General features: G+C 39.3%; 2 protein-coding genes across 2 annotated transcripts in view; one reads left to right on the top strand and one right to left on the bottom strand.

Moving 5' to 3' along the window:
- Positions 1-954: 954 nt before the first annotated feature.
- LOC101739316 (symplekin) lies at positions 955-21,350 on the top strand. Its single transcript, XM_038017156.2, has 13 exons — positions 955-1,181; positions 1,312-1,505; positions 1,913-2,108; positions 3,006-3,187; positions 4,341-5,926; positions 9,525-9,761; positions 10,358-10,591; positions 12,469-12,575; positions 13,910-14,015; positions 16,331-16,449; positions 17,102-17,245; positions 18,958-19,173; positions 20,014-21,350. The coding sequence occupies exons 1-13, from the start codon at positions 1,134-1,136 to the stop codon at positions 20,110-20,112; spliced, it is 3,468 nt and encodes a 1,155-aa protein (XP_037873084.1). The 5' UTR covers positions 955-1,133; the 3' UTR covers positions 20,113-21,350.
- A 137-nt stretch (positions 21,351-21,487) lies between these two features.
- LOC101739179 (uncharacterized) overlaps positions 21,488-23,607 on the bottom strand; it is a 41,676-nt gene continuing 39,556 nt past the window's right edge. Inside the window, exons 21-22 of the mRNA XM_038017155.2 lie at positions 22,535-22,648; positions 21,488-21,597 (exon numbers count right to left, since the gene is read on the bottom strand). Coding sequence (XP_037873083.1) covers positions 21,527-21,597; positions 22,535-22,648 — 185 coding nt within the window. The 3' untranslated portion in view covers positions 21,488-21,526. The remainder of the gene's footprint in view (positions 21,598-22,534; positions 22,649-23,607) is intronic.

The following is a 23,607-nucleotide window of genomic DNA, read 5'->3' as shown; positions in this document are numbered from 1 at the left end:
AGGTCAAGTCTTATTTAATTTATATTCTTATTTTTATGAAAAATGATAATATGGAGTGAAATGAAATGAAGATGATTAATTTGAGACATTAATCAACTGAGAAGAAATTAAATGAAATGAGATGAGATGATATGGGATGAAATATAATCTCAGTAAAATGGTAGTAATTTACTGAGAGTTTTTCACTGGACTTTCTGTAGAATCCCGAGAACATCTTTCAAAGTCAAATTGACAAAAAAATATTAAGGGATTTTACGACCTGGTAACTAAGACCTTTAAGTCATGTCTTATTTTATTTTATATTCTTATTTTTTTGAAAAATGATAATATGAGTCGACTATTATCAAAGCAGGCAATGTGACTTTTGGACAAATATTGGTAAATCAGAAAAACGAATTATTGACTTTGTATTCCATTGGCAGTCACAAAACTCTTCTGAATGACATCTTAGATAAATAACAGGTTAAGTATTAACCTTTATTTAATGCAGGTTTTGAACCGTATTCTTTGAAGGAGACGATTATATTCAAATCAATCTGTATTGACATATCAATAACATTTTTTTGTCCAAATGCACAGATTGCCACCTTTGATAATAGACGACTCATATGGAGTGAAATTAAAAGAAATGAAGATGATTAATTTAAGACATTAATCAACTGGGATGCAATTAAATTAAATGAGATGATATCGGATGAAATATAATCTCAGTAAAATAGTGGTCGTTTACTGAGCTTTTTCAGTGGACTTTTTGAGGATCCCGAGAAGTTACGTCCAGCGGCTTTGCTTCATTTTCTCATATTTGTGTACTTTCACAGATATTAAACAGTTAATAAACCACCGTTATTACACATTTAAACCTGAAGAAACACTAAATAGACAAAATAAAACCAATCACACAAATTCACTCCTCGCGCTCCCGCCAAAAGTCCAAGAGTTTTGTGAATCGTTGTCATAGATAACACACATATTTATGTTACGTGGTAACTATTAAAATAATCTGTGTATTTAAGAATCGGTGCAAATTTTGATAATCACCGTATTTCTTGATGCCCTTTTCTTACGTTGAAAATTTTGCAAAATATTGTAAATAAAATAATAAATGGAATTGTTTATTATATGAACAATACAGAATGTCGAATAAACACGGACACACGTCTAATACTACAGTACAAAATCAGGTTCGTTAGCGTCTTAGAAAACATGATAAGTTCGCTATTTTTATTTCGTTTTCCTCCGTTTTTAATATTTAATTAACACAGATCCCATATCACACACTCAATTTTTTATATCCTAAATTCATAATTTCAGCTAATACGATGGATAAACGATACTGGAATGGCGGAAGGAAACAAAAAAGCAGGCTTATTGAGAAAAGTCATAGAAGTTCTGCTACATCAAGGCTCGCAAATGATTCCAGTATACATGGAGAATATACTAAGCTACATCAGCGATAAAAATACAGACGTAAAGAAGCAGGTCGCGTATTTTGTTGAAGAGTTGAGGTGATTATCAAATACCATGCTTCACAATTAAACAACTATAATGATTAACAGCTTGAATTAGTACTGCTGTTCTCACATCTGTAATTTTAAAACTATTTTCCAAACATAACTTTTCTCTGTTTCAAAAGGAGGCTTAATAAAAATAATAAACAAATCCTAACCAACCAATGTTGATAGATGTGAAAAGGAAACTATACAGATTGATATGGTCATGGATTTATATTGTCCATTCATTGGAGCTCTTAGTATTTTACTATGACTGAACAAGGGATTTTTTCATGACATTTAAAAACCTAAAGTATAAAGAAAAAAGTTACAGTGCAAGTTATACTCTTTGCTGTCGAAAGCAATGAGAGCATAATATGGTCTTAGTTTAACACCAACAAAACATTTCTACAATATTACAGTAAAAGTCACCCTGAACTTCTTCCCAAGATTGTCGCTCAGTTGCGTCTCCTACTCCTTGACCCAGTCATTGCGGTGCAGAAGAGGGCCATCCAAGCAGCCAGTATACTGTACCGTAATACGTTAATGTGGATCTGTAAAGGTGACGCTGAAGTATCGGAAATGAAACATGTATGGGAACATTTAACTGAATTAAAGGTAATCATAGTTGTAAGTTTATTATTTATTAAGTCTCTTCTATATCGTTCCCTCACTACTGAGGATCGCAACCACATGCGACGTACTTCCAATGTGCTCTATCATGGGTGGCATGGACTGCATGGTACAGACTACCACAAAGTGCTTCTCTTACTAGATCTGACCATCTGGTTGGTGTTCTGCGCACGGCGCGCTTGCCCTCTATGCGACCCGTAATTATGAGCATATCTAATTCATGTCTGGGAGACCGCATGATGTGTCTGAAGAAGCTCATAACACGTTCCCAGCAGTTTATTGTGTATGTGGCAGCAATTCAATGAGAATAGCCACATGAAGTCTGTAGGGGATGTAGATAGGAGGAGGTGTTAAGGATTAAACACAAGCAGATTTCGCTGAAAGCAAAGCAGCACTTGAGCGTGGTGTGCATGCAGGCTTGGCGCATGTGGTTACTATAATAATTATTATTGAATTGATGAAGTCGTCGTGGCTTAAAGGATAAAGACGTCTGGTGCATTTGTGTTGAGTGATGCACGGGTGTTCGAATCCCAGGCGGGTACCAATTTTTCTAATGAAAACTACTCAACATTCAGTTCAGATAAATCTGATCATAAAGTACTGAACTAAGTTTTTTTTTTTATATTTCTGAATAGTAATACTACATGCTTGATTTACTGTCAGCAGTCCTTCACTTCCCTGGACTACATTGTTTGTAATTTAATTTGTATGTAAGAAATCTGATTAGGTCTTAAAAATCAAGTTCAATTTTATATATTTCAAACACAATATTTTTATTTGTACATATTGTGTAATTTGTTTGTTTAAAAGTACAATATATCCTATACATTATAATAAGTCATGGAAATGTCACAGTGTTAAATTATACAAAACATTTTACAGTTGATGGTTTTAAACATGATCGACAGTGAGAATGAAGGTATCAGAACGCATTCCATTAAGTTCCTGGAAGAGGTTGTGCTCCGGCAAAGTCCCGGTGACATTGTTGATGCTGAATCCAGCTTGGATAGTCTACCATCAGATGTTCCTTTTATCAATAGAAAAGCTCTCGAAGAGGAATCTGAGTGAGTATCTTTTAAATGTTTATTATGGTAATAAATAGTTTATTGGAAATTTCAAGACTGTCTAAGGACTGGCAGTAATAAGCACTGCTATGCTGCTGTAAATCATGAAATACTCTCCTTAAAACTTATTCGGTAGGAAGATGTGTAACTTCATCATGTTGAACAAAGTGAAAAATAATAAAAACTGTTTATTCTTATCATTATATACCTCTAGAATTGTAAATTGGCCTCCAGATCATCAGTCAAAACATAATTTTCAAATGAGTATTAAGCTATTTGTACATACGCAAAGTTAATGTGCTCTTATGGATAAAACAAGTGGTGTACTCAATGTACCAATGTCTATGTTGAAATCCCACAGTTAGAGACCATTTTTTAAGTGAGATAAGTATACAACGGCCGTCTGGTGTAGTGGTAAGTGACATGGTCACTACACAAGGGGGTCGCGGGTTCGAATCCCGCCAAGGGGAGATATTTGTATGATAAATATAAATGTCTTTTCCAGGGTTATGGATGTATATTAAATATATGTATGTGTATAATAAAAATCTTACATTTATTTCCGTTATCTGGTACCTGTAACACAAGTTCTTTACGAACTTATCACGGGACCAGTTAACGTGGCGTGATTGTTAGTAAATATTTATTAAATTACAATTTATATTTATTAAAAAAAAAAAAAAAAACACAGTGCTCACTAATTACTGCCATGGTGAAGGAAACATTGTGTTTAAAATATAAACTCCGTAATTTGCTTAATTCAGAGTAGTAAGGCGTTTTGTTAGTCCCTACAGGTATATTACATGTATATTTTTTGTGGCAAAACAGTCTCAAGTTCTATTAAGCGAGATAGCCATCATACGATACCATTGAGTCCCACATTTTGACCTCATATCTTAAGGTGGGTCATCAGCATTTTGTTGACCACGGGACCGCCCCTACTCTGACCGGGTTCTGACCCCGGGCGGTAAGAGTGCAGGGGAGTCGTTTAGTGCGGTAGGGCTCATCAGCATTCAAATTATGTCTATAATGACACCAGATTAGGTGTGAGATTGTTTACCATTCAATAGCTACTTTTTATTGCAGACCCAAAAATATTAAATAAAAAATTATAATGTTAGCTTAATTTTATTTTATAAACCTTATTTTTCAGCCATATCTTCAAACTACTGGTCAAATTTCATAATTCACAGCACATATCAAGTGTAAACCTGATGGCTTGTATGACAACGCTATGTTCTTTAGCAAAATTCCGTCCTAAATACTTGCCCCGAGTCATACAAGCACTAGGCGATCTTCACACGACACTACCTCCAACTCTATCGCAGTCTCAAGTCAATTCAGTCAGGAAACATCTCAAAATGCAGATATTGAATTTAATAAAACAATCAACTTCTAATGAGATGATGCCGCAGTTGACACAATTGCTAATTGATATCGGAATGACAGCACAAGAGATTAATAAGGCGGTACCGAAAGAGAAAAGAAACAAACGCTTAGGGGAAATTAGGAATGGGGATACACCATCTAAACGGTTCAGAATCGATTCACCTCAAAGTAATAGTCAAGGTAGCGACAGTAACAGCCGTAGTGAATTCATGTATGACGATGACAGCCAGTCAAGCATCACGAAGCCTTCGGCAACAGAAGACAGTATCCTCGAAGGCTTAAATTCTGTGGACAATGTTGTTAATCTTGTCATGAAAACATTGCAGAATTGTCTACCAGATAACATGCCGCCCTCGTTCACAAATGATTACAAGCCAATACCTAACTCTGGTAGCAAAGTACAAAAGAAGAACTTGGCTAAAATGTTGATGAGCTTAATAAGAGGTGAATCAGAAAATACACAAATAGTTACACAATCAATGGAGGTAGATACACAACCTAACCAGACAGTATTACAACAGAGCTTATCCGATATAGCTGCGAAAATACCGTTAATAAGGGAAGATGATGAGAAAACTACCCTCAAAAATGCTGTAGCTAAATTACAAGAGTCAACAAAAGACAGGCAGATAGAGAGTGCGGTTTCTAAACTAATGGAAGAAACGAGACAGGAACATTTGAAGGAGGAAGAGAGGAAAGCAAAGGAGAAAGAGAAACCGGTTCCTCCACCTACTCCGACGGTGCCTAAACTGAAACAGAAAGTGAAGCTATTGAAACTACAGGAAATAACACGGCCCATCCCAAAAGAAATAAAGCAAAAGTTGATACTGCAGGCCGTTGAGAGGATTTTAAATGCGGAAAAAGACGCCGCTATCGGTGGAGCCGAACAGATCCGGGCCAAATTCATCACGATATTCGCTTCGAGTTACACGCCGGAAACGCGCGATCTAGTACTGAATTACATTTTAGACAATCCCGCCGAGCGCATCAACCTCGCTTTGAAGTGGTTATATGAAGAATACGCATTCATGCAGGGCTTTAACCGACATCCGGTGACCCTACAACCGAAACTGCACGAGAAGCACGATCAAAACTACAACCAGTTGCTCTGTGCTCTGGTCACCCAGATATCCGAGAGAGGCGACCCTGTCATGGAAGGATGCAAAGATGTTTTACTAAGGAAGATATATTTGGAGAGTCCGGTGATCACGGACGAGGCCCTGGATTATTTGAAGCACTTGGTCACTGAAGATCAGGTGGCTCTGCTGGCTTTGGAGTTGCTAGAGGAATTGTGTTTGATGAGACCACCTCGGGCACACAAATATGTGACATCGTTGGTCTGTCATGTTTGTAAGTAACTTATTAACTTACTAATATTTATTACTTCCGGGAAGGAGACCAACCTGGACAAGGTGGAGTTGGCTTTCTCGTCAATAAAGTCCTCACGGGCAACATTGTAGAGGTATCCAGTGTGTCGACACGGGTAGCGTACCTCATAATTAAGCTCACCGAAAGGTACTCCCTTAAGGTGGTGCAAGTATACGCACCGACTTCGTCATACTCGGATGACGATGTGGAGTTTGTGTACGACGATATCACCAGGGCTCTGCACAATACCACAAAAGCCCACTTCAATGTTGTCATGGGAGATTTTAACGCTAAAGTTGGAGTACAGACTTGCGACGAATCGGTGCTAGGATCCTTCGGTTATGGATGTAGGAACCACAGGGGGCAAATGCTAGTCAACTTCCTTCAGCGCGAGAGGCTCTTTCTAATGAACTCGTTCTTTGAAAAGAAGCCACAAAGAAAGTGGACTTGGCTAAGCCCCGACACTGTGACGAAAAACGAGATAGACTTTATTATGACGGACAAGAAACATATATTCAGGGATGTCTCTGTGATCAGCAGGTTCAATACCGGTAGTGATCACCGACTTGTCAGAGGCACACTGAATATGGACTTCAAGTTAGAACGCAGCCGTCTAATAAAGTCTACGCTTCGACCCAGCCTACATCACATGGCTGTAGATCCGGAGCAATTCCAGCTAGATCTCCACAACCGATTCGCTGCCTTGGAAACCACCACAGACGTAGACGAGGCCTTAGATGGCGTGGTGAGGACACTGAGACAAGAGGGACAGAGATTGTGTCCAAAGGGTCGTACAGGCAGAAAATCAAAATTATCATCCGAGACTCTCCGGTTAATGGAAGAAAGGCGAGAAAACACACAGGCCACACAATCAGAGAAGATGGCTCTTAGTAAGAAAATCAGGACGCTGATACGACGCGATCTCCGACGGTACAATACTCAGCGGATCAATGACGCAATTGAGCAAAACCGAGGAGCCAAGGTGTTCGTGCAGCGTCTTGGTAGAAGCCACCTTACAAAACTGACCACAAGGGATGGCCAAATTCTCGCCTCCAAACCGGAGATTCTCAAGGAAATTGAGGACTTCTACGGACGTCTCTATATTTCCAAAACCACCAAGTCTGCCTCTGACCCAGCAGATGTCCGAGCCACACTATCTCGCCACTACACCGACGAGCTGCCACAGATTAGTGTGGACGAGATCGGGATGGCTCTTGAAAATCTTAAAAACGGAAAAGCCCCGGGCGAGGATGGTGTTACTTCTGAGCTCTTGAAAGCAGGAGGTCTTCCTGTTATTATGGAGCTCCAGAAGCTCTTTAACACTGTCCTCTTTACCGGTAGAACTCCAAAGGCGTGGAGCAGGAGCATAGTTGTCCTTTTCTTTAAAAAAGGAGATAAAACACTTTTAAAGAATTATCGCCCCATCTCGCTCCTGAGCCACGTCTACAAATTGTTTTCGAGAGTCATAACGAATCGTCTCGCTCAGAGACTTGACGACTTCCAGCCTCCGGAGCAGGCAGGATTCCGAAGAGGATTTGGTACCGTGGACCACATTCACACAGTTCGGCAGATTATACAGAAGACTGAAGAGTATAATCTGCCACTATGTCTGGCGTTTGTGGACTACGAGAAAGCCTTTGACTCGATCGAGACCTGGGCTGTTCTGGAATCCTTGCAGCGGTGTCAAGCTGACTGGCGATACATCGATGCAATAAGATGCCTGTACGATGCCGCTACAATGACCGTCCAAGTACAGAAAGAGCAGACGAGACCAATCCAGTTGCGCAGAGGTGTAAGACAGGGGGATATTATATCCCCGAAACTGTTTACAAACGCACTGGAGGACGTCTTCAAGACTCTGGACTGGAACAGACGCGGCATTAACATAAACGGCGAGTACATCTCACATCTTCGCTTTGCCGATGATATCGTCATCATGGCGGAATCGCTGCAGGACCTACAAGAAATGGTGCACAGCCTTAATACTGCATCCCAACGGGTTGGCCTCGGAATGAACTTGGATAAAACCAAGGTAATGTTTAACGGAAACGTCATTCCGAGACCAATCGATGTGGATGGTACACCTCTCGAAGTTGTTCAAGAGTATGTCTACCTAGGACAGACCCTACAACTAGGTAGAAACAACTTTGAGAAGGAGGTGACCAGAAGGATTCAGTTGGGCTGGGCAGCGTTCGGGAAGCTTCGTCAGGTCTTTTCGTCGCCCATACCACAATGTCTGAAGACAAAGGTCTATAATCAGTGCGTCCTACCCGTGCTTACCTACGGAGCCGAAACGTGGACACTGACTGTGCGACTAGTCCACCAACTAAAAGTTACTCAGCGAGCTATGGAGCGAGCTATGCTCGGTTTGTCATTGCGAGACCGAATACGCAATGAGGTCATTCGGGCAAAGACCAAAGTGATCGACATAGCTCGCAGAGTTAGTAAGCTGAAGTGGCAGTGGGCTGGTCACATAAGTCGCAGAACCGATAACCGTTGGGGTAGACGTGTTCTGGAGTGGAGACCGCGAACCGGCAAACGTAGTGTAGGACGCCCTCCTGCTAGATGGAGCGACGACCTACGCAAGGCAGCTGGCAGTAACTGGATGCGTAGAACCGAAGATCGGGTTCAGTGGCGAGCTTTGGGGGAGGCCTATGTCCAGCAGTGGACTGCCGCAGGCTGATGATGATGAATATTTATTTTATAGGTAAAAGAATTCATTTTTTATAAAAGTTCAAATGTATTTGCATAATTTATTCGTCTATTTGTTCACACATGTGACTAATAGGCTGATTTTTTGGGAATTTTTCTTATTTAAAAAGCACTATCATTTATCTACTAAGATGAAAGAAGCCCTACATATATAACAATATAATACAATTCTCCACAAATCTGAGGTCCCTAAATTAAATCCATTTTGTGTGTGCATAGGATCAACCTTTTTTTCATTTACTCAAAAACAAAGGTTGTGCTATTCATTCCTGTCAAGACAAAAGTTAAAACAGATCTGCGATGAGAAAAGGCTGTTTCAATATTGTTCCTAAACAATAATCATAAAGGTCAGCTGTCTTCTATCGACATCTGGTACGAGTGCGGCTATGTATACCTTTTAGAAGAAAAAATATATATTTATATATTAAAAATTTTTTGTTCAGAAAATTCGCCAAACATAGCTTTGTGACTGATAACGTAATATAGTCTTGATGTTCAAAATTTTAAATTGATTACTTCTGTAAGAATAATAAATTAAAACAATATATGTTTTTGCTGTGGGTACGACGACATAGCCCATACAGTGTTACTAGGATTCAAGCTAAGCCCGCTTTCTCGCCGGATCTTCTCAGCGGGTCGCGATTCCGATTCTGTAGTAGATTCATTCGTGAAGCAGCTGCTCTTGAGTTGTTAGGTCTCCTTCGGAGGCACTCGGGCAGCTGTTAGCAAATCCCACCCCTCCTGACTGAGCCCTTGCTCGTCCACCTGTCCTAGTGAAGCTGGAAAGGTCTCCGGACAACCAGTAATCCTAGGATTCAAGCTACATTTTCCAGTAATGAATTCCAATATAAATCAAAAATTTTTTCAGTGAGCGAAAATGAGGAAATCCGCGATATAGCTTTGAAAGCTACCATCAAAGTTTACAAACGTGGCTCAGAAGCTGTTAAGAAAGTCATCGAGAAACACGCTCTCCTGTACTTAGGGTTCATATCGTTGAATCATCCGCCCCCTGAACTTTCAAGCACCAGAACTAGGATCATGTGGAATGAGAATTTACATAAGCTGTGCTTGAATTTAGTTGTGGCGCTCTTCCCAGAAAAAGAAGGTAATGTTTGGATTAATAGTAAGAGCGATTACTCCTTGTAAAAAGTGGTCTTTTGTACATTTTTTTCTTGTATACAATTAAACAAGCTCACGTTTTGCTCTGTGACTGCCGGAACCCATAAACGCATCTCATTAATACAAATAAGACTAATGTTGTTTTATTAGCCTGAATTTTTATATCACATAACTTGTAGTTAAGCGCTTACTCCGAAGTTCATTAATATTGAAGTGGCTCGTTGTACTAAGCCTTTAGCCACTTGCATCTTACTGTTTTTCATTTATGGTACTAAAAAGTCCACTGAAAAAGTCTGAGTAAATGACAACCATTTTACCGAGATATTTCATCCCATATCATCTCATCTCGTTTCATGCCATATTTCATTTCTGCATTAGTCAGCTTCATTTCATTTCATAATATCATTTTTCATATAAAAAAAAAATATATTTAAAAGATTAGTTTTCATAAAATAAGACTTGACCTAAAGGTGTTAGTTACCAGGTCAATAAATCCGTTAAAAAAAAACTTCTTGCAACGTCACCGTACCAACACTAGCTCGCTCCTGTCTGCAATCTCTGCCACTTGAACGTGTGTTTTAGGACTACTGATGGAAATAGCAAGGATATACGGCAGCTCCGGTGCAGAGGCGAAGCGCGTTGTACTGCGAACCATCGAGGGTCCGATCCGGGCGATGGTGTCCAAGGACCTGCCCGACAACGAGTTCGACGAGGACGACGCCACGCTGCGCCCCGCCTTCAGGGAACTGCTCGAGAACTGTCCCCGAGGAGCAGAGACTCTGCTCACCAGACTAGTGCATATACTGACCGAGAAAGGTAACTAATGTTAGTGCTTTTAGGTACCACAAGCACCGGTCACCGTGCTCGTCGAACCCGTCGCTTGCGACGAAGGGCTCGACGAGCGAATTAACTCATATATATGTCGCAGGCAATTTGTATGATTCTGCCGTTTGCAAACGGCGTCGTCATTATAAAAACGCTCGCCGTTATGTAAAATGCCGAAGGCAAAATGATAACTCGTTCAATTGTTATAATTTCGACACTGGTTGTAGTTTTAGGGTGACCATAATAAAATGTAGTTTATAATAATCAGACTTTATTTCCGCAATCAAGTACTAATGAAGATTTCAAGTAAGACTAAATGATGTGCTTTGATTCTCTTGAAGTATTTGCCTAGTTAAAATATTTAAATAACAAAACAAAATTTAAATGACAATAATAAAACTTCTAAGGATAATATGACACTTTCAAATAAAAACAAACAGGTCATTTATGTAAAATCATATTTTGTAGTCTGAAGTATTCATCATTCTTAGAAGATATTTCCCTAAATTAGTAACTGAAGATTATTTAAAAAATAAACGTTTCTTGATTTATTTTTAAATAAAAAGTAACAATAAAAATGTATATTACTTATTTGCGCATGTCCCATTTCATGACTAAAAAACACCAAGGCATTATAATATTTAAGTTACAAAGCAGATAAATTGACATAACGATACGAATAAATCGATCGCTTTTCTCTCAATAGTAAATCTACCCTTCATTTGATACTGAATTTTGTCTCGACCACCGTGTCCGTAACTTCTATGAATCTCTAACAATACATCGTAATAATCTTCTAACGGTATTACACGAACGGTTGGACTGCCAAGGCTATTCCTTTTTAAATAAGGTAGTCCAATTCACTGATGCTCATAACCTCGTATTTTTTTGACCTGTAGGAGTCCTCCGGGAACCAGATTCTGTGGCCACCTTAGCATTTTTTAGGTGCCGGATAACCTCAAAAATTTTACTATTTGTCCAAAGCTTTTTTACAGCTTCCGTTTGAGAATTGTATAATTTTTTTAATTCACTATAATATAAAGCTTTAAAATCAGAATTATTTTCTAAAATGTCTTCTCCACACGAAATATTTGCAGTTTTCAGTTATTTTTTGAGACACAAAATGACGCCATTGTTATTGTTTTGATCAACAGTGGCGCGCGTGGTAAAAAAATGAACTAAATACTTCAATTTGCCGCGGCATTATGAAAACGGTGTTTGAATTGTCGATGTTATGTTGTGGCATATTATAAAGTGACACGGCAATATACATTTTGCCTTCGGCATTTTACATAACGGCGAGCGTTTTTATAATGACGACGCCGTTTGTAAACGGCGGAATCATACAAATTGCCTGCGACATATACACACAGCCCACTGAGTTTCTCGCCGGATCTTCTCAGTGGGTCGCGATTTCGATTCGGTGGTAGATTCAACCACTGCTCTTGCTAGGGTTATTGTTAGCAAATTCTCTCAGGTTGAACACGTGAACTCACCTACCCGTCCGCGCGAAACTAGAATAGCCACTTAGACTACCAGCTAATAGGTATGAAGGAAAATTTACTATTATATGACATTGACCATATACAGCGATCACATGTAGTGTTTAGCTTGATGTATAAAAAAGTTTTAATTACTAGACCTTGTTTCGTGATGGAAATTTTATCAGTGGGTTGTTTTGGGAAAGGTATTTGTCACTATGCCCTCAAAATCCGACAGATGACCAGCGCGAAAAGTGTTAGCATTTGTTACATTTATTACATACGTTTGGTGAAACACAAACGAGCGTCACCAAACTTTGATAGCCAATTTAATAAAAAAAAATCAGTTTATTTTATTTGTTTAATATTTATTTTTTATGTTTCCAGTGCCTCCAACAGCCGAACTAGTGTCGAAAGTACGAGACATATACGCCACCAGAGTGTCCGACGTTAGATTCTTGATCCCCGTGCTCACCGGACTGTCAAAGAGAGAGGTAAATCGTGACCATTCATTTAAAACCACTCCGGAAAAAACAATACGCTTCAGCATTTAAATTTAACGCAAAGTTAACGTAAAATTTATATAGAGATGATATAATATTACGCGCTAGGGTTCGGGATAAATAAAATTCCACCAAAGTACAACTAAAAACTGTATTCAACACTTAAAGCACTTAAAACATTCAACAAACACTTTAAAACTCTCAGTTCGCTTGTTCCGCTTCGCTTCAGGTGATCCGTTCGCTGTTTCGCTTCGAGTAGTTCCGATTATTAACTGCCTGTGTGCCATCTCTGCAACGCTTTTATAGCCGATAGATGATACCACATCCCTAGAATTTCGAGAATATTCCACACATCTCTAATAGTAGTTTCCGATGTCTGTCGATAGATGGCGTTGTACTTCTCGAGCGTTCTAAGCGCTACTAGATCCTTCGATATTCGTTCGACTATTCGGCGATAGATGGCCTTACTCTTACCGGCGTAACAATAATAACAATAACATATTAGTATTTATTTTTGAATCGTTAACTCAATGTCAAGAAGAATAATTCTTTCAGCGGCCGGACAATCGCTGAGTCGCACAAAATGAGACGCACATTGGATATCTGTGTTTTAATTTCAAATTTAACATTACAAATCGTAATCTTTGTAAATGTATGTACTATATGAGTCGTCTATTATCAAAGGTGGCAATCTGTGCATTTGGACAAAAAAATCTTATTGATATGTCCATACAGATTGATTTGAATATAATCGTCTCCTTCAAAGAATACGGTTCAAAACCTGCGTTAAATAAAGGTTAATACTTAACCTGTTATTTATCTAAGATGTCGATCAGAAGAGTTTTGTGACTGCCAATGGAATACAAAGTCAATAATTCGTTTTTCTGATTTACCAATAATTGTCCAAAAGTCACATTGCCGGCTTTGATAATAGTCGACTCATATGTAGATATTTATTGGAACAGCTTGACACCTCAATGTCCTTATATAAATGCAATTATATTGTATAAATACATAATATAACAACATATTTTAATAGAAATCCTCAATTGAGTCTTCGATATCGCCACGGCATTCACGCCATGCCTACAGGCCACTTAACACCAAATGGGCCGTTAATTCATCCGGATACGCAATAATAATAAAAATAATCTAGATTGGTATAGGAACTGATGTTCGACAACCAATGAGGTATGAGGTAAAATTCTTAGAATACGTCAAAATTAAAAACGGTCCCCTATAATAATTGCAATTACATGTTAAAAATTGATTCCTTAAATGCCAAGGTTTAATCGAAACGGTAATATGTAAATGAATTATTTCAGATCGTGGCAGCCCTACCGAAACTAATCAAGCTCAACCCTGCCGTCGTGAAGGAGGTGTTCAACAAGCTGTTGGGAATCAACGGCACGTACGACGAGCAGTCGCCCGGTAGGTGGCGCCACCGACGCGGGTCTGAGAGAGAGAGAGAAAGAGAGAGCATACTTTATTGCTCACCAAAACACTATTAACATTAGACAGTCAACAAGCAGATACGTTTGTACAATAGGCGGTCTTATCGCTAATAGCAATTCAGACATCTGTCTTCTTTTTTTGTTATTTCGTTGATTGGTGGACGTGCTCACGTCCCACCTGATGTTAAGTGGTTACTGGAGCCCATAGACATCTACGACGTAAATGCCGCCACCCACCTTGACGTATGACTTCTAAGGTCTCAGTATAGTTACAACGGCTGCTCCAGCCTTCAAACCGACACGCATTACTGCTTCACGGCAGAAACAGACAGGGTGGTGGTATCTAACCGTGCGGACTCACAAGAGGTCCTACCACCAGTAATTACGCAATTAATTTTGCTGGTTTTATTTTTGTTACCATATGTTATTATTCATTCACCCTAGAAGTCAATCGTGAACATTTCTCAAGTACATATTTCATTAAAAAAAATGGTACCCGCCTGCGGGATTCGAACACCGGTGCATCGTTAATTACGAATGCACTCGACGTCTTATCCTTTAGGCCACGACGACTTCTATGATAACTACCGCTAGTTTTGGTAGATCTTTAGCCATCGATTGATGTTCATTTGGACCATTAAACACTTAGTGTAATGTCCTTACACTGATTCCACACCGGGTTCAATTTTGTAGTATCGACTCTGCTCAATACTTAAAGTTTCATTCCACACACATCATGAGACCGCTGCTCTACTCCAGCCTCATTTACAATGAATTTCCCTGCTATTTAACCCTCTGAGGTTCAGAGTACTTACACACGTATTGGACACTAGCTTTTACCCGCGACTTCGTCCGCGTGGAATAGTTCACAAATAATGCTTTATTTTAGAACAAATTTGGTCAGCATAAAAAACGTTATAGTGAGCCAACCTTAACATATTATAGACATATGCTGTCGCGGACTTTGTTTTAGAACTTTTAAAGGGGAACAATTTTGTCATACATTATTTTAGCGAAACTTTAACCGTTTCTGCAGCGCACGCAGCGGAAGCTCCCAAAAGGGGAAAAACCCCGATTTTGAAACGTTCTTTATTGGTGCTCCGCTTGTATTGGTCTTAGCGTGATGCTATATAGTCTATAGCCTTCCTCAACAGATGGGCTATCTAACACTGAAATAATTTTTCAAATCGGACCAGTAGTTCCTGAGATTAACGCGTTCAAACAAACAAACTCTTCAGCTTTATAATATTAGTATTGGACATACAATCTTACATTAAATTAGTCTTAGGACCGCAAAAGTTTAAGGTAGTACTTCTTCCAACTTAAATACTAAGCGGAACGATAAAATTAAAACAGGCACACAAAATTTCTCTATCACCTATTGATTTTATATGTATTACTTAAAAAAATATATGATTGTTTTCAGACATAGCAATCAGTAAGTATAGTATTAATGTTTATTATAATAGGTGATTGGTTACAGAAGAGAATAAACATATTAAATAATAATAATATAACGTGAATGTCGCTTTGTAATCGGTTCAAATACATTACAGATTATAATGAAAACATTTTAAGATACTATACTATAATATACTATACTATAATATACTATACTATAATATACTATACTATAATATACTATAAGATACACAATTACTTTGATAATTGTTCTGATATTACTTTTCTAGATGTCGATACCCCAAGGAAAACAAAAATTACATTAGAATAAATACGATTTAAAAATAAACAAACACATCCGACCTTATGCTTCTAACGTCGAGCAACAAGCAAAATATCTTTTGATTTCTTCTGAACCAGAAGTTCGCACGTAACTAGATCCCTTTAAACTATTAAAGATACACAATCGATCATATACCCTAAAATAGAAATATTGGTTCTTCTGCTTAGTTCATTCGCCCTTAACTAGATGGCGTTAGTAGTAACATTTGTTTTTTTCGGGCTATTTTCTAGTCCCGCTATTATTATTTTTTATTTATTGCTTAAATCGGTGGATGAACTCGGAGCCCACCTAGCGTTAAATGATTATTAGAGCCCATAGACATTTACAACGTAAATGCGCCACCCACCTTGAGATATAAGTTCTAAGGTCTCAAGTATAGTTAGAACGGCTGCCCCGCCCTTGCAAACTGTAACGCATTACTGCTTCACGGCAGAAATAGGCGGGGTGGTGATACCTACCCGTGCGGACTCAAAAGGTTCTACCACCAAGTCAAGATATGGCTCTGGCGGTCACCGGGTTCGCTTGTAACCATACACGTGTTGTTCCAGTGTCACCAGCGGAACTGCTGCTAGAGCTGCACCTCATCGACCCTGAGAAGGCGGACCTGAAGTACATCATAAAGGCGACGGCTCTGTGCTTCGCCGAGAAAAACATTTACACGCAAGACGTAAGTCTGGTTTGTTTTACGATGCAATTACTTATTTCGCTGATAACCGATTTTCGACCGTAATCACTAATGCTTCAAGATTTAAATTGTTTCTTCATACACAATTCTACCTTTGTTTTTTTTTTTGCTTAGATGGGTGGACGAGCTCACGGCCCACCTGGTGTTAAGCGGTTACTGGAACCCATAGACATCTACGACGTAAATGCGCCACCCACCTTGAGATATAAGTTCTAACGTCTCAGTATAGTTACAACGGCTGCCCCACCCTTCAAGCCGGAACGCATTACTGCTTCACGGCAGGAATAGGCAGGGCGGTGGTACCTACTCGTGCGGACTCACAAGAGGTCCTACCACCAGTAAATTGACAATTCGGAAAAAACTGGTCATTACCAAATATTCGTTATTGATGACTATGAACTCTTTTGTCTTTCTAAACGGTACTAAATTTACAGACATTTAACTAAATTTAAATCTATTACACATGGTTCGGTGAATAAAAAACAACATGTTTCTTTTAAAAGGTAAGTATTTGACGTTGATGACGTCATGAATGGTTCATATACAGTGGTATTCGTTGCCACGAATTTAATATCTTTCACACTGAAAGTAAGGCTTCATTTTAAAAATGCAATTAATCATCAATGATTTACAGGTCCTGGCAGCAGTATTGCAGAGGCTGGTCGAGGAGCCGAAGATCCCTGTTCTGATGATGCGGACCGTGCTGCAGAGCCTCACCCTGTACCCCGCCCTCAGTCCGCTCGTCATGAACATCCTGCAGCTGCTAATTGAAAAGGAGGTCTGTCCAATAGCTCACGGAAGTTCATCACTTTACACCGCCCGGTCTGAGCTCGATTGGTTTAACTCAGCGGTCGGGGAACTTTTTTAATTATTACCCCAAAATATTTTTGTGTAATTTGATGTTACCCCATGGCGAAGATCAAAACAAAAAAAGAAATCACTTCTTTTTGATATGAAACATCTATACGCTAGCCGCACGTAAAACCGATTTCCGGCGTGGCGACGCGTCGCCATGTGCAATCGGTTGTGCGATTCTCTCCCACTCGATCCGGCGTTAAGCCATCTCACTCGCTACACTGAGCTCGGATACCTATAGTGTATACTCCGTAGTGTATACAGTGTTGTTTACTACAGTACACATAACCTGTGTTTTACTTGAAAACAAATTATTTTTTCCTAATATTTTATTTTATCATTATGAAATATTTAGTTTCCATCACAATCTGTTCATTTCTGCATATTATTTTTACAAAATAATGTCGATGTTTCACATCTGCCAGGCGTCCCGTGACGGCTCTCATTTTTTTTTCAACGTCTTTCATATTATAGCCCACGTGATAATTTTGAAAAAATATATTATTATTTCGTTTCGTTTCATTTTGTTTCATCGAGTTTGAAATCACATCGATTCTAAAAAAGTTTCACTTCAATATATACTTTTACTCACAAAAGTTTCATTTTAACCCCCCAAAATTTCATTTTACCCCATTTTTTTTTTTTTTTTTTTTTTATTGCTTAGATGGATGGACGAGCTCACAGCCCACCTGATGTTAAGTGGTTACTGGAGCCCATAGACATCTACAACGTAAATGCGCCACCCACCTCGAGATATAAGTTCTAAGGTCTCAGTATAGTTACGACGGCTACCCCACCCTTCGAACCGAAACGCATTACTGCTTCACGGCGGAAATAGGCGGGGTGGTGGTACCTACCCGTGCGGACTCCCAAGAGGTCCTACCACCAGTGATTACGCAAATTATAATTTTGCGGGTTTGATTTTTATTACACGATGTTATTCCTTCACCGTGGAAGTCAATCGTGAACATTTGTTGAGTACGTATTTCATTAGAAAAATTGGTACCCGCCTGCGGGATTCGAACACCTATCCTTTAGGCCACGACGACTTAAAATTGACCACCACCATTTGGGGTAATTTACCCCGGTTCCCCGACCGCTGGCTTAACTCATTGAACCTCAATAGATAGTTTAACCACCCACCGATTCGTATGTGATCTGTTATTTGTTGTTTGTATTCGCGGGATATTTTCACTCGGAATATGTAAAAGTCAAACAACACTATTTGAATAATATCTATAATGTACGGTGTGCTTAGTGCGAGTTTTTTAACGTTCTCGATAGCGTAAAAGTTAACCCAATTTCGTGTGCAGCTGGAACAGCGCCCCTAGTCCGATTTGTGCATTAGCCAGCGTCAAGTAATGAGATTTTTTTATAATTCGACGTTTTAATTAATTACAGTTTATGAATAATAAAAAAAGAAGGAAACTAATCGCGACATAAAAAAAAAAGATATGATTTTATTTATTTTGTTTTTATTGCCTTTGTAGACAGACGAGCATGCGGCCCACCTGATGTTGGGTGGTTACCGTCGCATATGGACTTCAGCGATGCTAGGAGCAGAGCCAAGCCGCCGCCTACCGACTTTCGTTCAGTATTCACATGGCGTTGCAACCGTCGACTGTTGGCTTGCAGGCGTGGCTGAACAAGGTGGCGTGGGAGGGCTGGATCAAGAGCTGCGAGCGGCTGATGCCGGCATCGTTCGGTCTGCTGACGTCCCTGCCGGCGGCGGCGCTGGGCGGGCTGCACAAGGCGCCGGGGCTGCTGGGCGGCCTGCGCGCGCACGTGGCCGCCCTGCCGCCGGAGCGCCGCGCCGCGCTGCCGCCGCACGTCGCCGCGCTGTGCCACCAGGTACCCGGTCCACTCCCGCTCGCTCACTCTTGCGGGGGGCGGACGAGCTCGCGGTCAATAGACACACGGCCCATAGACACAGGGCCCATAAACACACGACCTATAGACACACGACCCATAGACACACGGTCCACAGACACACGGCCCATAGACATCTACAAAGTAAATGCGCCACCCACCGTGAGATATGAGTTCTAAGGTCTCGGCATAGTTACAACGGCTGCCCTGGCCTACAAACCGAAACGCGTTTTGGTTTGAAGATCGGGGCAGCTGTTGTACTGTATAAACTTAAACCACTTAACACCAAGTGGGCTGTGAGCTCGTCCACCCATCTAAGCAATACAAAAAAAAACGCATTACTGCTTCGCGGCAAATAAGCAGGGTGGTGGTACCTAACCGTGCGGACTCACAAGAAGTCCTACCACCAGTAAAGATGTTTAATGTAGTTTGAGAATCAAATCGAAACTAAGAGTCATTCAAAAACAATATAAAACTTAATACATTGATAAGTTTAAATTCGATAAAACAAAAATGCATTTTGTAAAAAAACATTCTAGTCCGTCTCTACGCCAGATAGCGCTGTGCCAAAAATGTTTAGTGCGTATTTCACATTGCCCTAATAAGCAGACGAGCGTACGATTCACCTGATGTGGAGTGATTACCGTCGCCCATGGACTTTAGCAATGCCAGGGGCACAACCAAGCCGTTGCCTACCGTTAAGTACTCTCCACAAGCCTCGTTTGAAGAAGGACATGTCATAGCGCTCCAGTAAAGGGGACCACGTATTTATTATACATAACTGCAACCGTGAGCTGATGAAATATGATATTTTCCATACAGACAGACACCCAATATCCAGCGTCGCAAGTCACAATGAGCCAGCCTAACCTGATCCCCGAACAGAACCCAATCGAGCCCCTACCCCCAGGAATGGAGTAATAAATAATTAAATAGCCAATTTGTAAATCCAGCCTAGTAATATCTTACCGCTAGTGTCTTCGTAACATATTGGATTTATCATGTTATTTGATTTGAATATATCGAAAGCTATATGTCGTCGTTGCAATTTAAAATCTATCTGACATTGTGGGCCAAAATGATTTTTTCATATATTGTGAAAATTATTTTGAATGCCTATAATATATACTCAGCAAAAACTCTCATGTACATATCTCAATGTGTATTTCACTTTATTACGCGTCAATCTTAAAAAATCCTAAATGTTGGTTTGAATTTTGTTGTAGATCAAAGTATCCTATGTGCAAATATAATATTTGTTTTTTTTTTTTCAGAAGGTAGTTTTATTAGATTTTATCGAAAGCTACATTTATACACATAGGAGATTTCAAATTGGCAACGACGATGTGCTAATTGTACTTAGAAATTATTGGACCAAAGTGTACGAAGCATTCTGAGTTGGTCAGAATCAAGTGTTCCGTGAAAATTTAACCTACTAGTACTCATTCAAAGATTTTATAAGCTCTACAGCAAGCAATGCTTTTTCTAGAAGTGTTGACAATGTAATTGCTGCTCATAATGCTAACATTACAGTACTAGTGTCAGAATTTACAAGCAAAAATATAATTATGTATATTTAAAGCTAGATTTTTTACATTTGTACAGTTGAAAATCTTAAATTAATAAACGTGGTACTACCGTGGTGAACATGCTAAGCGACGGCACTGTACAAATCACAATTAAAGTTTTCCAGGCCACCCATTGTAAATGAAATATTGTAGTATTGTATGTAATCAGTGTGTTTAGTGTGAGTTTTTTAACGTTCTCGATAGCGTGAAAGTTAACTTATATTTGTATGGAGTTGGAACAGCGCCCCTAGCGGCAAACGCAGGCAAACATTCCAACTCCATACAAATTTGAGTTAACTTTTACGCTATCGAGAACGTTAAAAAACTCGCCCTAAAGCCCACAGCATATAGGATATATTTTTAACCGGTCAAAAAACCTTGTCCTCTCAAGTTCCACTCCTACCACTCACAATTCGGAGATCCTCCAAATATGTACGACTGGTTTTTTTTTTTTGAAATAAATATATATGGAATTTTTCTAGAAAATAGAAAGTTTGTAAATATATTTTTATGAGTATCACTTGTAATTCGGCGACATATGTGAATTGAGTATGTTAAGTTTTAAAAATAAAATATTTGAGGTTATATTGATATTTTTGTTTACTTTTTGGAATTCAATTTTTTTCTATTATCGCCTATCTGCCCACGGTTGATGTATTAAAACCAAGTGATCTCTGAACTGATCTATTAAAATAAAGAAAAACAGGATAAATCAAAACAAGTTTATTGTTGGAGTTATTTATTTTAGTACAATCCTTAAAAACTATTCAGGTTAATTTAAAGCTTCCTATCCTGGGTGAAATCGCTTCTAGTATATTCTCCACGCTGTATGGTGTGTCTGAAACAATATATTCCGAATAGTAGGTAATAACCAAGCCAATTTGAAAGCGAATGTGTCACAAACTGCAAAATATCCATATAGCCGCTATTTTACTTCGAGACTGTCTTATAAATTAAATTTGGCAAAAACAGCAAGAGCATACAGCCAAATATTTAACGGTGTTAAAGTTCATAGTGAATCAGAGAGGAATGAAATGGAGTTGCCTTTATGTATGAGATAAAATATTATAAACCAAATATGTTAGAATGAGACTTCTCATTATTTACCCTAACTTTTTTGAAGAACCTGGGAAGCCACATCTAGCTATTTTGGATCATTATTCTAGGCTTCCTCTGAAGAACCTGGGAAGCCACATCTAGCTATTTTGGATCATTATTCTAGGCTTCCTCACTTACACACACAGATGTTAAATGAAATAAGCCACCGTGAACGTTTAAATCTAAAGAAACTCTAAGCTAAGTAAATGACAATTCATTTTCCGTTCCCACCACAACTACTGATCTTTTTTTTTTTTGAAGTTATACTTCTTTAGGCGCGTTATGAAAAATTGATGAGAGTGAAATTTTACGATGCGTGCGCACCGTGACATAAAATTAACAGAATGAAGTTGCCCACTAAATCGCTCATTACAATATGACCGACGTAACTTGGCGAGTCTGAATATAGCCGCAGGTGAACTTTACGAACCGTACCGAGAATTACCGAATTTATACGATGTCAAGAAAAAGGATGTCCAATATGCGTGTTTGAGGATGTTGTTTGCTCGATTTTTTTTCAAATTGATTAAAATTTAAATAACAAAAAAAAGAAATAAATTTAATAAAAATATAATTTCTTACGCGCGTACATAAGTATACGCACCTTTTTTTTTGTCAACAAAAATGACTGTAATTGGGCATCAGGACATATACATCGTATGATCTAAGGTACGTACCGACTTGTAGCCATTCCACGTCGCGGTACCCGTGTTCCTTCCTCGCTTCCACGATGGTCTCGTGCAATGCGTGAATGACTACCACAGCCAAAACCAACGCCGGTTCACCGGTTGCTGAAATAATCACATACATTACATGTCGCTTATACATTTATTGGTTGTGCCCAGAGAATCCAGGAGTAATGGATACGAAACGAAACATATAAAACGGTCAGAAGATCTTAACACGTTGATCGCCACATGAAAAATCGCACACACATCGACCTCTAGAGACTAGAGACTATAATCTAAGAAGAACACTTATAGAAAAAAATATTTAAAAAAAATTAAATAAAAAGAATAATCAAAACAAGCAACTAATTAATAATTGTTTAATCAGCTCTTAATAGATACCGGACTGTTAGTATTTCGTGCGAAAGGGACAGTGCTCTACAAAACCGAAATTAGAGGAATGTCTCTTTTTAAAGGTTGATGTGCATTATGTCTTGCCCGGTACTTTAACTTCATACAGGCCGCGGTGCTCACCGGTGAGCCTTATCTTACTGAATCGTTCAGGCCATAAGGGTCACCCGTGAGCCACGTGACCTTAGAACCCATGTAAACGCTTCCTATATGCCTTTTTTTTTTTTTTTTTCCTACCTAAGCTGATAGCCCTAGCGGCTATGTCAGCGTAACCCTAACTTTAGTAGGTGAGCTCACGGGGCTCAAACCTGACGATGTTGCTAACACGAACCCTAGCAAGAGCGGTGCTTCGCAGAATCTACCACCGGATCGGAAACGCGACCCACTGAGAAGATCCGGCGAGAAACTCAGTGGGCTGTGTCTGAGAGTTAATTTACTCGTCGAGCCCTTCGTCGCAAGCGACGGGTTCGACGAGAACGGTGACCGACAGAAAGACTGCAGCTATCAAACAAAACGCGCGTAGGAAAGCGAGCCGCATGGTCCTTTAACCGAACTGAACGGCGCGCTTTTCAAATCCAATACAATCATGTAGCTTTTATCAAGGCCTTTTAAAATATTAAATATTAGACCGGTAAAAGTCGCAAATTTTTATCTTCCATGCAAATTATAGA

This window comes from Bombyx mori, chromosome 18, assembly GCF_030269925.1.
Source record: "Bombyx mori chromosome 18, ASM3026992v2".
NCBI classification, from domain to species: Eukaryota; Metazoa; Arthropoda; class Insecta; order Lepidoptera; family Bombycidae; genus Bombyx; species Bombyx mori.
This window is presented reverse-complemented; position numbering and strand designations above follow the sequence as displayed.